Source organism: Megascapheus bottae, chromosome 3, assembly GCF_031878675.1.
Source record: "Megascapheus bottae isolate mThoBot1 chromosome 3, mThoBot2.hap1, whole genome shotgun sequence".
NCBI classification, from domain to species: domain Eukaryota; kingdom Metazoa; phylum Chordata; class Mammalia; order Rodentia; family Geomyidae; genus Megascapheus; species Megascapheus bottae.
In genome coordinates this window covers 60383777-60399844 of record NC_143511.1, presented here as the reverse complement: position 1 = coordinate 60399844, position 16068 = coordinate 60383777, and the positions used below count along the sequence as shown (strand labels likewise).

Here is a 16068-nt window from a genome sequence, read left to right as displayed (position 1 = left end):
GAAAATGAACTACTCTCATTATTTTAAAAATCCTGGAGTGGGCCAGGAGTTTGGCCTAGTGGTAGAGTGCTTGCCTAGCATGCATGAAGCCCTGAGTTTGATTCCTTGGTACCACATACACAGAAAAGAAAAAAAAAAGAAAAAGAAGACGAAAAAGAAGAGGAGGATGAGGAGGAGGAAGAAGAGGCTGGAAGTAGTGCTGTGGCTCAAGTGGTAGAGGACTAGCCTTGAGAAAGCCCCAGGACAGAGTCCAGGCCCTGAATTAAAACCCCAGGATTGACCAAGAAAAAAAAATTTCTAGAGTGAGGGTCAGATACGATGAGTAGCTTCTGTAATCCTAGCTACTGCCCAAAAGCAGGAGCTCATGGTTCAAGGCCAACCAGGGTAAAAGGGTAAGATCCCCATCTCACTCAACATGCTGGGAATGGTGGTACATTTTCATATTTGCAGCTATTTAGAAGACCCCTATGTAGGATTATGGTCTTGGAACAGATCAAAAAGCCTGAAACACTACTTTAAAAAATAACCAAAGTGCTAGGTGCGGTGGCTCACAACTGTAATCCTAACTACTCAAGAGGGTGAGATCTGAGGATCTCGGTTCAAAGCCAGCCTGGGCACTAAAGTCTGTGAGACTCATCGCCAATTAACCACTAGAAAACCAGAAGTGATGCTGTGGCTCAAGGGGTTGGGTGGTAGCCTTGAGCTGAAGAGCTCAGAGACAGCATCCAGGCCCAGAGTTCAAGCCCCACAACCAACAAAAAACAAAACAAAACAAAAAGTAAAAGAGGACTGAGAGTGGTGCTCAAGTGATAGTGCACCTGCCTAGAAAACATGAGGCCTTGCATTTAAAACCTAATTACTACTCCTTCAAAACATGCATGCACACAAGCCTGGAATGAGTCCAGGCCTTGTTTCAAACACTGATATCACCATGTTTATGAGACCTTGAAATTAGTTTTATAGCAAGAACTCTCAATGAGCTGTGTAGTTTTACTGATAATTATTTTTTCCAGGTGTGTGGAGGGAGGGGGCAGAGGAGCAGGGTGCTTTGCAGCTGTGCACCACCACATCCAATCACCATTTTTTCAGGGCCATTGCATTCCAGTGGTCCACTCAGGAACACTGTTCCTGAACTTTTTTTTGCTCAAGCACTCTACCACGTGTAGCCACAGTGCCCCTCTCAGTCTTCTGAGGGTTAACTGAAGAGTCCTACACACTTTACTGTCCCAGCGGGCTCTGAACTGCCATCCTCAGATCTCAGGCTCCTGAATAGGATTACAGGTGTGAGCCCCTGGTGGCCAGCTCCCGTCATTTCTTAATGCCTATTAAATTCTTAGCCTTGGGTGTCATCCACACAGTTCCTCACTAGTGGTAACCTAGGAAATTTTAAAGGGAAATATGAAAATTCTTCATTGGTAACTCCAGGTCTCTGGACACTGGAGCAAGCTTGGGTTGCCTGCAGTGCAGGCGGGCGCTGAGTCGACTGTAATGGTCATCAGATCCATGATGCCTTCTCAACCGCTGACCCGGGGGACCGACGTGGCAAAGGAAGCGGCAAGGCTTCATTCCAGGGACAGCTCAGGGACGCAGCTGGAGTATGAAATGAATGAGGCAATGCAAAGTGCCTTGGTACAAGAACGTAACAGCCACATCGTAGGATGACCCAGGCTTCCGAGCACGCGTGGCTGACTGGGAGCTGCTGAGCCCTGGGCTCGGGCCGGGTCCACGCCGAGCCAGCGCCGCCACGCTCCGACGGCGGGCGGCTTCCTTTTAAAAAGCCCCCGGGGAGGGGGCGGGGCTCGGAAAACAGACCAATCACAGAGCGCCTCGCGGCTGTCGTCAGAGGGCGTTGGAAGATTCGGAGCCGGGGGGCGGGGCCTGTGGGGAGCCCAGGGCTGGGGGGCGGGGTGCGGGGGTCGAGCGACGAGTAGTCGAGCGGCCTGCGGGTGTGGCGGAAGGCGCAGGGGCGGGTCTGCGCCCCCACCCCACCCCTGCTGGCTTTCGGTTGCCAGGCTGGGTTCCTGCCCATTGGAGCCCGGCGGCAGCGGCGCAGGAAGAACCCTCTGTTCCACATCTGGTGAGAGACGTGCGTGTCGGGGCAGCCGGGGTCCCAGGCGAGCATCCTGCCAGACCCCGGCGCGGCCTCCGCCTGCGGCCGCGGTCTCCCAGCTTGCCCCCGGCTGCGCGCCGGGTGCGCAGGCGGGCACCGGGCCCCGGCTTCGCCCCGTGTGGACTCGGGGTGAATGGAGACGTGGCATGCGGAGAGAGGCCTAGCTCGACTCCATCCCCGCCAGCCGCGTTGTCCCGCGGGGAGGACTGACAGCGAGGGTCCGGTTCCCCGGGCGGGCGGGAGAGGGTGGACGGCTGCGAGGCTGGCCGCGGCCCGGGGGCAAGAAAGGTGGTCCGGAAGGCCCCGCCCAACCTCCAGTCTACCTTGAGTCTCAGCTTCCTGGCAAGGGTGATGGGCGTTTATTGGCCCGGGCACACTTGTAAAATTGCTGGCGCACAAGGAAATGTGCTTTGACTGGTAGGAGGTGCGGGAGGAGAGGCCAAACTGCAGTTCAGCTTAGGGGAAAAGCAAAGTTCTGAGATACAGAACACCTGATGCAGTCCCCCCTCTTCTTACTGCTTGATTGTCTCGTCCCCTCTGCTTGGAAGGGTGAGGTATCATGTTCTCCTCAAGGAAGATTTGTATGCACGTGTGCCTTTAGAAAAACAGACACAAAGCAAACTGGGTGGGGGGCAGTGTCCTGAGAACTTAAGCAACTGGGCTTGAATTTTGGTTCTGTCAATTAGTCAGTTGTGATGGAACAAGGAAAGTTATTTTTCTCGGTGTCTCAGTGCTCCTGTTTGGCCTGTTAGTTGATGGAAGAGCACAACAACCACATTCTGTTCACTTGTGCTCATTTATTTGGCTGGGTGCTGGTGACTTATACCTGTCATCCTAGCTACTCAGGAGGCCGAGATCTGAGTATCACAATTCAAAGCCAGTATGGGCAGGAAAGTCCATGAGACTCTTATCTCCAATGAACCACCAGAAAACCAGAAGTGGTGCTTGGCTCAGAGTGGTAGAGTGCTAGCCTTCAGCAAAAGAGCCCAGGGACCATGCCCAGGCCCTAAGTTCAAGCCCCATGACTGACAAAAAAGATTTGATGGTTTTGGGAGTTGAGCTGAGGGCCTTCCGCTTGCTAGGCAGATGCTCTGACATTTGAGCAGCATCTCCAGCCTTCTTTGTTTTTGTTATTCTTAGGTGGTATGTTATTGCCTGGAATAAGCCTGGGATCTTGAAGCTCCTTTATAGCAGGAGTGACACCCCTGGCTCTCATATCCGGTTGAGGGGGAGGGTGAGGGCTCCCTCAGTAACTTAAAAAAAAAAAATCTAGTCTCCAACCGCAATCCTCCATCCAATCGCTGCTTCTCTAGTTGCTGTGGTTATAAGCATGAGACTCTTTGTCCAGCTCTTGATTTCTTGTTTTCAATAATGAAACATTTATCCTGAAAAGGACAGCTGGCACAAAACTTCTACTAACCACCAAAAATGAATATATATTAACATGCTGTCATTTTTTTTCTGATCTTAATTTATGGTATAATTTTTGAAAACTTAATGCTTAGCTGACTCATGGCCTGCAATCCAGGCTATGATTAGAAAGCTATAATCAAGGTTCATGGCTAGGCAGGAGAAAAGTTGGTAAGATCCCATCTCAATAGGATAAGCACAGTGGCTCATACTTGTCATCTCAGCAATGAGGAAGGCGTTAGGTAAGAAGATTATGGTCTGAGGCCATTCCCAGGTAAAAATATAAGGCTCTACCTAAAAAAACAACTAAAGTAAAAAAAAATTGGCTGCAGGGCATGGCTCAGGTGGAAACATCTCCTTTGCAATCACGAGGCTCTAAGTTCAAACATCAGTACTACCAAAAATAAAGTGAAATAAGTTAGATTCAAATTATTTTTAAACACTTCCTTTCTAAAGGTATTTTGCTATTGTTTTTCAGTTTTAACTTCTTAAAGAAGCTTTGGTGTTAAAAATGACATATTTTTTTTCCATAGATTATTTCTGCAGCTGCCTCTCTCAGTTTAGATAGAATAACAGTTCCATACTCTGGTAACACTAGGCACTGCCAAGTGGAAAGTTCAGTGTTCTTTATAAAGTAAATAGAAACTGACCAGATCTGAACCATTTGCTTTGCTTTGTACAGCAAGTTAAATATCATCAATTGATTCAGCCCAGATTCAATCCCCAACTTGAACTGTAAGCATTTTGACTTGCAGTACTTCAGCACAGAGTGAAATAAATTGTAGACAGGCAAAACAGTTTTAGTTGTCGTTGTCTTGTTTTGTTGTTTGTTTGTTTGTTTTTCTAGTCCTGGTGCTAGAACTCAGGGTCTGGGGACTGTCCTTGGGCTTTCTCAAGGATAGCATTCTACCACTTAAGCCACAGCACATTTCTGGCTTTTTCTGTGTATGTGGTACTAAGGAATCCAACTCAGGGCTTTATGCATGCTAGGCAAACACTCTACCACTAGACCACACTCTGGGCCCCTTTTTTTTGTTGTTGTTGTTGTTTTATTTTTTACAAAAATAAAAAAAGGCTAGGTTAGGTCCAGATAAATGGTGTGTGTCTGTTGTTTCTTTTGTGCATGTGTGGGTTTTTTGGTGCTGGTCCTGGACTCGAAGTCAGGGCCTGGGCATTGTCCCTGAGCTTTTGTGTTCAAGGATAGCACTCTACCACTTCCACCTGTTGCTGGTTAATTGGAGATAAGAGTCTTAAAGACTTTTCTGCTCTGGCTGGTTTCATATCATGATCCTAGATCTTAGCTTTCTGAGTAGCTAGGACTTCAGACGTGAGCTGCTGTACTAGCTCAGATCAGTAATTTGGAATTATGTAGAAAAACATTGAAGGCATGTTTTGGAAGAATACTTTTGTCTCTTTGGTATTCTTTGCTTTTCTGAATATGACCCAGTGGAATGATTATTATTATAAGTGCTTCCTATTTATTAAATTTGATTTTGCTGGGATTGTAAATTCAAAATGGTCCTAATGATGGGGCAGTTTGTCTGGTCACAGGATTCCACTCTTAAAAAGACGAGGAGATAAGCTATGAACAACAGAGAGCTACCAGTGGAATTTCCAAAAACTTTCAATGGGCAACATCCTTTATGCCCATATCCTTATCCAAGTTCTCAGGAACCTAGTTATACATTCTAAATATTAATGTGCTTCCTAGAACCAGAGCATTGTGATCAGAGCCCCTGGGGTTAAATAAAACAAATCCCCCTCCCTCCCTCTCTTCTTTCTCTTTCTGTGCCCTTGCCTCCTCTGCAGTACCTGGCCATGTAGCTGGTCCTAAATTCACCATTCTTTAGTCTCTAAAGTGCTAGAATTACAGATATATACCACCATATCTGACCTGTAGAGAAGTTTAAAATGGTCTGTTAAACCAATTTCTATCTCTGTCTCTTCTCTCCTTCCCTCTCTTCTCTTTTTCCTCTTTCTCTTTCTGTGGCAGGCTTCAGGACTTGTTTTAGGGGCACAGATACATAACTGAATATGAGATATTAAAGGGAGAAGGGCCGGGAGTTTGGCCTAGTGGTGCACAAAGACCCGGGTACCACATACATAGAAAAAAAAAGCTGGAGGTGGTGCTGAGGCTCAAGTGGTAGAGCTCTAGCCTTGAGAAAGTCCAAGGATAGTGCTCAGGCCCTGAGATCAAGTCCAGGACTGGCAAAAAAAAAAAAAAGGAGAGCTTTTACCCTACTGTCTTTCTCTTCCCACCACTGCACACAATGCCTCATATTTAAGGGAATGCACTATGAAGGCGAACAGACTGTGTTTCTTAGGTGATCTTGAACTTGGGAAATAATTCCTCCTTTCCAGATCTGTGTTTTTCTTTCCCTCAAATAAGAGAATTTAACTAGATCAGTGGGTTATGACCATAGTTTTATAACAGTTTAATATGTTGGACTCAATTTTGAGATATATTAAGTAATTTTTAACTTACAAAGAGTGACATTTGAGCTGGGTGTGGTGGTTTAGGTCTATAATCCCAGCACTTGGGAGATGGAAGAAGGAAGATTGCTAGTTTAAGGCCAGCATGGGCCTCATGGTGCATTTCAGGGTAGCCTGGGCTACTGAATGGACCTTGTCTCAAGGAAAGAAAAAAAGAAAGGGGAATGGGGAAAGAGCTATGTTTGTTAACCTTTAAATAGGAGTTGATTTCTATCACTCAACTGTGTTTCATTGTCCTGAATGTGAAGCATAGAGTTACCATCTTACAGTCTACTAGATTTTTTTTCTTTTTTTTAAATTTAGAAAATGCTTCATTCATTTCTATGATCAAGCCCATATAAAAGTACATATTTAGGGCCAGGAGTTTAACCTAGTGGTAGAGTGCTTGCCTCCCATGCACGAAGACCCGGTTCTATTCCTACGTACCACATATATAGCAAAAAAAGCCAGAAATGGTGCTGTGCCTCAAGTGGTAGAGCTGTAGCCCTGAAAAAGCCCAAGGACAGTGCTCATGCCCAGAGCTCAAGCACAGGACTGGCAAAATAAAAAAGTACATATTTAAAATTCTGTGTTTCTCCTCTACAAATGGAAAGGAAAGCTGAGTTTAACAGTTCAGCAAGGCCAGCTCAACACAGTGACCTGGAATAGTTCTCATAACTGCACATACCAGTGAAAGTGTCACACAGGTGCAGGGCTGGACACATCAAATGAGCAGTACGTTACTAAATGGCAGGACTTAACAACCACAGTGTACTCTTATTTTGCTGTCTAGGAGTTATTCTGATTCTAGATCATTATTGTTATTTTTGCAACCCCAGGAGCTTTATTTTAAGAAACTTTCAGCCCAAAAGAAACAAGTCATGGAGAAGAAAGGAAACAACCGGAAGCTCCGGGTGTGTGTTGCTACTTGTAACCGCGCTGACTACTCCAAGCTTGCCCCCATCATGTTTGGCATCAAGACGGAGCCTGAGTTCTTTGAACTTGATGTGGTGGTCCTTGGCTCGCACCTGATAGATGACTACGGGTAAGATGAGTGTGCTTTCTTACTCCCCAAAGCTTTTGTAGCCAGACAACTTAGCTTCAAAACCCGGTTCTACCACTAAACATTTACGTGGAGAAGTCGCTTTACATTTCTTTAGCCTGATTCTTTAGTTATAAAACAGTGAGCACACCTGTAATCCTAGCTGCTCAGGAGGCTGAGATCTGAGGATCTCAGTTAGCCAGCCCAGGCACTGAAAACCATGAGACTCTTATCTCCAGTTAACCACTTGAAAACTGGAAGTGGCACTGTGGCTGCAGGGGCAGGATGGTAGCCTTGAACGCTCAGGGACAGCGCCCAGGCCCAGAGTCCAAGCCCCACGGCCGACAGAAAAAGGAAACAAAACAAAAACAATCAGTGAACACCTGTATCATAAGTTATTGTAAGGAAGAGAGATAATGACATAAAGCACCTGTCACAGAAATGCTGCTCAGTAGAGACCAGATAAGTGATGGCTGTGAATATCATTACTGTTTGTTATTACTTCAGGAGAAATGCTGCTTCCAGATGCAGGTTGTATGAATATAATGATGGGATTTCGTGTCATCTGTTTTGTGAGGCTTTTTTGTTGTTGTTTGGTTGGTTTTGGTACTAGGATTTGAACCCAGAGCTTCATGCGTGCCAAGCGTATGATCTACCACTGAGTGACCATCTACCTCAAGACTATTTTAATAAGTTCTAAGGGCAATTTTTCAAAACTGGTCAGAAGCTTACAAAATAGTATATATGGGACATAATTTAAAACATCTAATTGAACTGTCAAATAAAATAGAATATTACATTATCATGACCATTGGCATTTATTTTGGTGACATTGGATTTATGTTGATCACAGGATATATTTGCAAAGTGAAGGACAATCTTTTAAGGTTTAAAATGTAGAAATCAAAAATAAACATTCATTTTGCTCTAGAGTACTTAGTGTACTCTTCTGGCATGAAAATGTTCATGTAGTCTCCAAAGACAACTGAAAATACATGATTACATAAAAAAGAAGAGGTATAGAAGTAAAATAGAGCTTCTTCAGATTAAAACCAGGCTTTTTAAATTTTTAAAGCAAAATCAAACAAACAAAAGCCTGACTCTAAAAGTTAATACATCAATTTGCACTAAGAAAATGTTTAAAGATGGGACTGGGAGTTTGACCTAGTGGTAGAATGCTTGCTTAGCATGCACGAAGACCCTGGTTCAATTCCTTGGTACCACATACATAGAAAAGCTGGAAGTGGTGCTGTGGCTCAAGTAGTAGGCTCTAGCTTTGAGAAAATCCAAGGACAGTGCTCAAAGCTACTTCAGGCCGGAAAGACTGTGTTATTCTTAACTACAGTTTACCACCTGAATAGTGGAGCTGTAACTCAAGTGGTAGAACACAATTCTTGAGCATAAAAGCTCAGGAACAGTGTCCATGTCCTGAGTGCAAGCCCAGGATCAGAGGGAAAAAAATTAAAATGGAAGCCAAGTGCTGATGGCAAATACCTGTTATCTTAGTTACTCAGGAAGAAAAGTCTGTGAGACTTTAGCAAAAAGTCAAAGTGGAAGCTTAATTTCCATCATTTAAAAATGTATAGTATAGTAATATACAAGACTCATAGCTTCATGCAATATTTTAAAATTTATTTTAAAAACTTTTTTGGTACTGATCCTGGGACTTGAACTCAAGGCTTAGGCACTATCCTTTAGCTTTTATGCTCAAGGATAGCGCTCTGCCACTTGAACCACAGCTCCCCTTTTGGCTTCTTTGGGTGGTTAATTGGAGATAAGAGTCTTGCAGGCTTTCCTACTGAGGCTGGCTTTGAACAGTGATTCTTTAATCTCAGCCTCCTCAGTAGCTAGAATTATAGGCATAAGCTACCTCACCCTGCTTTTTAGGGGGAGAGGGTGACGGGTTTTACTGTGTAGGCCAGGCTAGCCTTGAACTTACTATGCAGCTTCACCTATTCTGCAATTTGGAGGTTCTCCTGCCTCAGCCCCCAAGCGATGGGCTAACAGGTACACTTCACTGTGCCTTCTAAGGGGCAATCAAGTCTTAGGTCAATCTGGCATTCTTTGCTATTTATGTTGTAAATTTAGTTTTCAACTTATTTACTTTGTTTTAATTCATTTTAAACATGTTTCTGGGGCCGGGAGTTTGGCCAAGTGGTTAAAGTGCTTGCCTACCATGCATGAAGACCCGGGTTCGATTCCTCAGTACCACATACATAGAAAAAAGCCAGAAGTGGTGCTGAGGCTCAAGTGGTAGAGCTCTAGCCTTGAGAAAGTCCAAGGACAGTGCTCAGGCTCTGAGCTCAAGCCCAGGACTGGGGGAAAAAAAAAAACAAAACAAAACATGTTTCTCTTAGCCAAGCATGGTAGCTCACTCCTGTAATCCTAGCTACTCTGAGAATTGCAGTTCAAGCCAGCTGGGAACTAAAGTCCATGAGACTTTTTTTTTTTTGGCCATTCCTGGGCTTGAGCTCAGGTCCTGAGCACTGTTCTTGGACTTTCTCAAGGCTAGAGCTCTACCACTTGAGCCTCAGCACCACTTCCGGCTTTTTTCTATGTATGTGGTAATGAGGAATCGAACCGGGGTCTTCGTGCGTGTTAGGCAAGCACTCTACCACTAGGCCAAACTCCCAGCCTCCAAGTCCATGAGATTCTTATCTCCAATTAATCACTAGAAAACTGGAAGTGGCGCTGTAGCTTAAGGGGTAGAGTGGTAGCCTTGAGCTGAAGAGCTCAGGGACAATATCCAGGCTCAGAGTTCAAGCCCCATGACAAACAAAATTAAAAAAAAGAAAACATGTGTCCTCCCTTCATGGATAGCATTTGATTGCTTTTCTTATATGTTAACCTACTCTCCCATCCTTTTTTCTTTCCAACTTTAGAAACACGTATCGAATGATTGAACAAGATGACTTTGACATTAACACGAGGCTACACACGATCGTTAGGGGGGAAGATGAAGCAGCCATGGTGGAATCAGTAGGCTTGGCCCTAGTAAAGCTTCCAGATGTCCTTAATCGCCTAAAGCCCGACATCATGATTGTTCACGGAGACAGGTTTGATGCCCTGGCTCTGGCTACGTCTGCTGCCTTGATGAACATCAGGATCCTTCACATTGAAGGAGGGGAAGTCAGTGGAACTATCGATGACTCCATCAGACATGCCATAACAAAACTGGCTCATTATCATGTGTGTTGCACCCGAAGTGCAGAACAACACCTGATATCCATGTGTGAGGACCATGACCGAATCCTTTTGGCTGGCTGCCCGTCCTATGACAAGCTCCTCTCAGCCAAGAACAAAGACTATATGAGCATCATTCGGATGTGGTTAGGTACATGTATCACATTTTATTGAGCCTAAAGGCTGTTGTTGTCAGAAAGTGTTGAGTATATTTCAAGCCTTTTGGGAACTCTTATATATAGTATTCCATTAGCAAACAGAAGGCTAAGGTTTTACATCATAGTGTCCATCTTGTTATATGACTTTACCTCTGAGGTCCACCTTTTCTGTAAAATAGGCTTATTTTGTTTATTCTATTTTCATTTGTTTGTTTGCCAGTCCTGGGGACTGAACTCAGAGCCTGAGCACTGTCCTTAGGCTTTCCTCAAGGCTAGTGCTCTACTATTTGAGCCACAGCACCACTTCCAGCTTTTCTAAGTATGTGGTACTGAGGACTCAAACTCTGGTCTTTGGACATGCTAGGCAAGTACTCTACCACTAGGGCAAACTCCCAGCCCTTTTATTTTACTTTTTTTTGTCATATATTTTTTATTGTAATTAATAGAAGGGTTACATGATATTTGCCAGATAAATGGTGCATTAATTCCCACACATTGATACCCTTTCACATGTCATGGTCCCCATTTCCCTCCCCCCCTCCCCCACCCTATTTTACTTTTTGAGCTAATACTGGGCCTTGAACTCCGGCCTGGATGCTAGTGATGTCCCTTAGCTTTTCTGCTCAAAGTTGACACACTGCCGCTTAAGCCATGAATTTACTTTTGGCCTTTTTTCCCCCAGTTAATTGGAGATAAGAGTCTCTCAGGTTTTCCTGCCTGGACTGCTTCAAGCCATGATTCTGGGTTCTTAGCCTTTTGAGTAGATAGGATTATAAGCATGAGCCACTGGTGCCTGGCAATAGGAAAAGTTTTGATTGTTGTTATTTAAGTGAAAAAGCTGAGCAAAAGTTTGAGGCCTAGAGTTCAATTCCTAATAGTGGCACATATGTACACAAAAGTATAAGTCAGAGTGGTAGCATTGGATTTTATTATCTATTCAAAAAGAGCCTTAAAGTCTAAAATTTTCAGTGATAGTCACTGAGTTTCATGGAAATTAACTTTTGCTAATAAGAGGCAAAAAAAGACTTTTACAAACAATATCAATTAGTTAATCGAGAGTAATATGTAGTAGAAAATAAGAAATCATCTCTCTAGAACCTTCCTTGTCTGAAAAGTAGATCTCTTGCATGAAATCAATGAATGGAAAATCGATTTGATAATTGAGTAATCAAAGAAGTTGGATATGGGGTTGGAGGCATGGTTCAGTTGGTAGACCACTAGCCAGCGATCAAAGGCATCGGGTACCAAGTTTGAGTCTCTTTTCACAACAACAACAGAAAGAAGGATCTACTTTTAATCTGCATCCCATTAGAAGTCTTATCATTAGACATACTGTAGTGATGAAGAAACCTGTGAGATGATCCTGGTGGAACAAACTTCTGTGTTTTCATCTCTCTCTCCTTTACATATCCCCCTCCCTGCCCACCCGACACTGAGGTTTGACTCAGGTCCTTGTGCTTCCTAGTCAGAGGCTGCTCTACCATGTGACTCTCCCTGAGTTCCTTCACACGATTCTAAGTAAGCAGGGTTGTATTCGGTAATGGATAGAACGTAACTTTTTCATATAAGAATACATCAAGAGTGTACTTGGCATAAATTCCTATTAGGGACCTTCTCATTCTTTGTGCAAAGCCAGCATCTGTTTGAACCTACATCTTTTTTTTTTTTTTTTTTTTGCCAGTCCTGGGCTTGAGCTCAGGGCCTGAGCACTGTCCTTGGACACTTTCTCAAGGCCAGAGCTCTACCATTTGAGCCTCAGCACCACTTCTGGCTTTTTTCTATGTATGTAGTACCAAGGAATTGAACCCGGGTCTTCATGCATACTAAGCAAGCACTCTAGCACTAGGCCAAACTCCCAGCCCCAACCTACATCTTCTGACCCTGTTACTCTACCTTTGCTCTGTGATGCAGCAGCCTTTGCCTTGTGGTGAAACCCTTTCTATGAAGGTGCCATTGTTTTGTTTTGTGTTGTAAGTTCTATATTTACTATGGGATGTCTTTTTCTTTAAATATATTTTTATTGTAATTAATAGAAGGGTTACATGGTATTTGCCAGATAAATGGTGCCTTAATTACCACACATTGATACCCTTTCACATGTCGTGGTCCCCATTTCCCTCCCCCCTCCCCCACCCCTCATCTTGTCTCCCCCCCCCCCCCCCCCGTTCCCTATCCAATTTCAGATAACCAAATACAATTATATCCGATATATCAGGTAACAAAGTGAGACAGTGTAATAATATGAGATAACCAAGGGACAGTAGAAGTGATGAGAGATAACATAGTGCCTTAAGAACAACAATGATTAATTATATGGCTTAAGTTTACATCGTATTTGCCAGTACTGGGGCTTGAAATCAGGGCCTGAGCACCATCCTTGGACACTTTTGCTCAAGGCTAGTGCTCTTGAGCCACAGTGCCACTTCTGACTTTTTCTGTGTATGTGGTACCGAGGAATCAAACCCAGGGCTTCATGCATGCTAGAGAAGCACTCTACCACTAGGCCACACTCCCAGCCCAGGTCTTTTATTGTTAAAAATTTAATATGTATTTATCTTGCCATTATATTTATTAGGATCATTATAAATGAATGTTCTGTGTATCACCTACATGCTATAAGTGACTTACCCAACACTGTTTTACTGGGAGTTACTGGTGGAGAAGCAGGCACGAGCTATGAACAAATTTATTGTTGTGCCGGGAGACAGCTCTTGTTCACTGACTTGTGTTTTCCATAGTTTAAAAATTATCCCTCCCCTTCTTTGCTGCTGTTAATTCTATATAAATGTTACGTGAACAGGCTATTTTTGGAACTCGTTTTATCAGGGTTCTGATAGGCTTTGTCTGTTTGTTTGTTTTTTAGTGCTGACATTGAACCCAAGACCTCCTGCACCCTAGGCAAGTGCACTATCATGGAGCTGCACTCTAGTCCTCCAATAGGCTCTTTGAGGCCTTTAGATCTTTTTCTTGGTACTAATCAAAAGTTAACAATTATATTTCCGCTTTATCCCAGTTTAGAAGCTCAGATGGGATAGATAGGTTTTTTTTCTTTTCTTTTCTTTTCTTTTGTCAATTTTGGGGTTTTGTGGACCTGGGTGCTGTCCCTGAGCTCTTCGGCTCAAGGTTAGTGCTCTACCACTTGAGCCACAGTGCCACTTCCAGTTTTCTAGTGGGCTTAATTGGAGATAAGAGTGATGGACTTTCATTGCCAGTCTGCTGGCTTTAAACTTCAATCCTCAGATCATAGCCTCCTAAGTAGGTAGGATTACAGGCATGAGCCACCAGTGTCCAGCTGGTTTTCTTGTGTGTGTGTGTGCGCGCGTGCGTGTTAGTAAAAGCATGAGGCTTTTCATAATGATTATCCTCAAGCTAATGGCAGTACAGAAAAGAATTTTATAGGGTCAACAGGTTTTCAAAATAGAATTTTTGTATCTAATTTAGTGTGTTTAATTCAGATATTACTGAAATTTCTAACCTAGTAAAAATTCTGTATTACTACATTTGTAATCTGAACACTCTGGAGGCAGGAGAAGCATGAATTTGAAGCCAGTCTGGGCTACATACTAAGACTTTACCCCCACTCCCTTAACCTGTCCCCCCCAAAAAAAATGAAATGAGAATCTTTGCATTTTTGTGCTTTGGAACATTTCAGAGTTTATAAACAGTGAATTCCTAGTCATTGCTATTTAAAGGTATTTAAAAATAATTATTTTTATTATCTTTAGTAAAAAAGATGTTTTTTTTTGCCAGTCTTAGGCCCTGAACTCAGGGCCTGGGCACTGTCCTTGAGCTCCTTTTGCTTAAGGCTAGTGTTCTATCACTTGAGCTACAGCATCACTTGCAGCTTGTTTTGTTGATGTGGTACTGAGAAATCGAACCCAGGGCTTTATGTATGCTAGGCAAATATTCTACCACTAAGTCATATTCCCATCCAACAAAATATCTTAACTTGACCTTGTCAGTTCATACATACAATGCATCTTTCTTTTTCTTGGCTTCAGACAGTGCACTGCGATTGGTATCACCCATTTCCTCCTCGCAGGTTCCCTGATTCCATTTGCACACATGTACACTGGATATTGTGGCTATATTTACCCACTCCTTTTTGCCGTTCATTTGCCAACCCCACTCACTCTGATAAAAACAACAAGCTGGGCACGGTGGCTCACACCTGTTATCCTAGCTACCCAGGAGACTGAGAGCTGAGGATCGTGGTTCAAAGCCAGCCTGGGCACTACAGGCACTAAAGACTGTGAGACTCTTATCTCCAGTTAATCACTAAAAAATGGGAAGTGGGGCTGTGGTTCAAGGGGTAAGGTTACAGTAGCCTTGAGCTGAAGAGCTCAGGGACAACACCAAGGCCCAGAGTTCAAGCCTCATGATGAACAAAAACAGCAACAATAACTAAACAACAACATGCTTCAGCTTCTTTAGATTCATTGTTACACTGTACAGTAGTTTGGGGGAGTTCATCTGTAAAATGTCAAGTTTGCTGCTCTCTTCTTGAACATGATCCTCATTTAGATACGTTGCTGGAATATGACAAAATGTCTTTACCATAGTAGTAGTAGTAGTAGTAGTAGTAGTAGTAGTAGTGTGTGTGTGTGTGTGTGTGTCTGTCTGTCTCCCCATCCTAGGGCTTGAACTTAGGTCCTGGATACTGCCCTTAACTGTTTTGTTTAAGGCTAATGCTCTACCACGGAGCCATAGCTCCAATTCTGGCTTTCTTTTTGTTGTTGTTGTGCTTACTTGAGATAGTCTCAAGAGTTTTCAGGATGAATTCAAATCTGGATCCTTAGATTGCAGCCTTCTGTATACCTATTGCAGGCATGAGCCACAGGCACCCTGCTGCCTTAGAAATTTGTTTTTTAAAGCCTTAGGGTCATGCTTTTCGATTCTAATGAAGCATGCTGTTCGATTTCTTTAAACAGGTGATGATGTCAAATGTAAAGATTACATTGTCGCCCTGCAGCACCCTGTGACGACTGATATTAAGCATTCCATCAAAATGTTTGAATTGACACTGGATGCGCTTATCTCGTTTAACAAGAGGACCTTAGTTCTGTTTCCAAACATTGATGCAGGTAATGGAACTTGAAAATGAAACTCTGTAATCACCCTTTCAATTCCATTTTCCTCTTACCTGTTCTCTTGACTGCCTTCTGGTCTTGCCCGTGTCATCATTATTCTACATTTGCAAAAGGTAACTATTTTACTACAGATCTAAGAGCTGTGATATTGTTGTCAAGTCTAGTAGAACCTTAATAAGAAAGAAATGCTAAAAAGATGTCTCAAATTTCCACTTAGCTCTCACTTAGTCTTTTTTTTTTTTTTTTTTTTTTTTTTTTGTGGGTCATGGGGCTTGAACTTGACCTGGACCCTGTCCCTGGGCTCTTCAGCTCAATTCCTGCCAGTTCCCATACAAAAAGAAGTTGCAAGAGCCACAAGACATAAGCTTTAAATGTCAAAGTAGAAGTGTTTCTAAGAAAGTAATGATGCTTTTACTGCAGCATAAACAACCATTATCATTATTTATTTGTGCTAGTATTGGGACTTGAGCTCAGGGCCTGGACACTGTCCCTGACTTTTTTTCTATTCAAGACTCACACACTAACACTTGAGCCATGGCTTCACTTCCAGCTCTTTGGTGGTTAATTGGAGATAAGAGTTTCATGGGATGCCAGGTGAGGTGG

General features: G+C 43.4%; 1 protein-coding gene across 4 annotated transcripts in view; it reads left to right on the top strand.

Annotated features, from left to right (window-relative positions):
• The window catches only part of Gne (glucosamine (UDP-N-acetyl)-2-epimerase/N-acetylmannosamine kinase), a 43590-nt gene that overhangs the window by 7311 nt on the left and 20211 nt on the right, over positions 1–16068 (top strand). For 2 of the 4 annotated variants that reach the window (XM_090330257.1, XM_090330256.1), the window contains exons 2-4: positions 6832–7037; positions 9917–10368; positions 15307–15459. In XM_090330257.1, the coding sequence (XP_090186383.1) occupies positions 6832–7037; positions 9917–10368; positions 15307–15459 (811 nt within the window). Of the gene's footprint in view, positions 1–1928; positions 2087–6831; positions 7038–9916; positions 10369–15306; positions 15460–16068 lie in introns of those variants that run through there. The other 2 variants (XM_090330259.1, XM_090330258.1) reach the window with 2 other exon arrangements.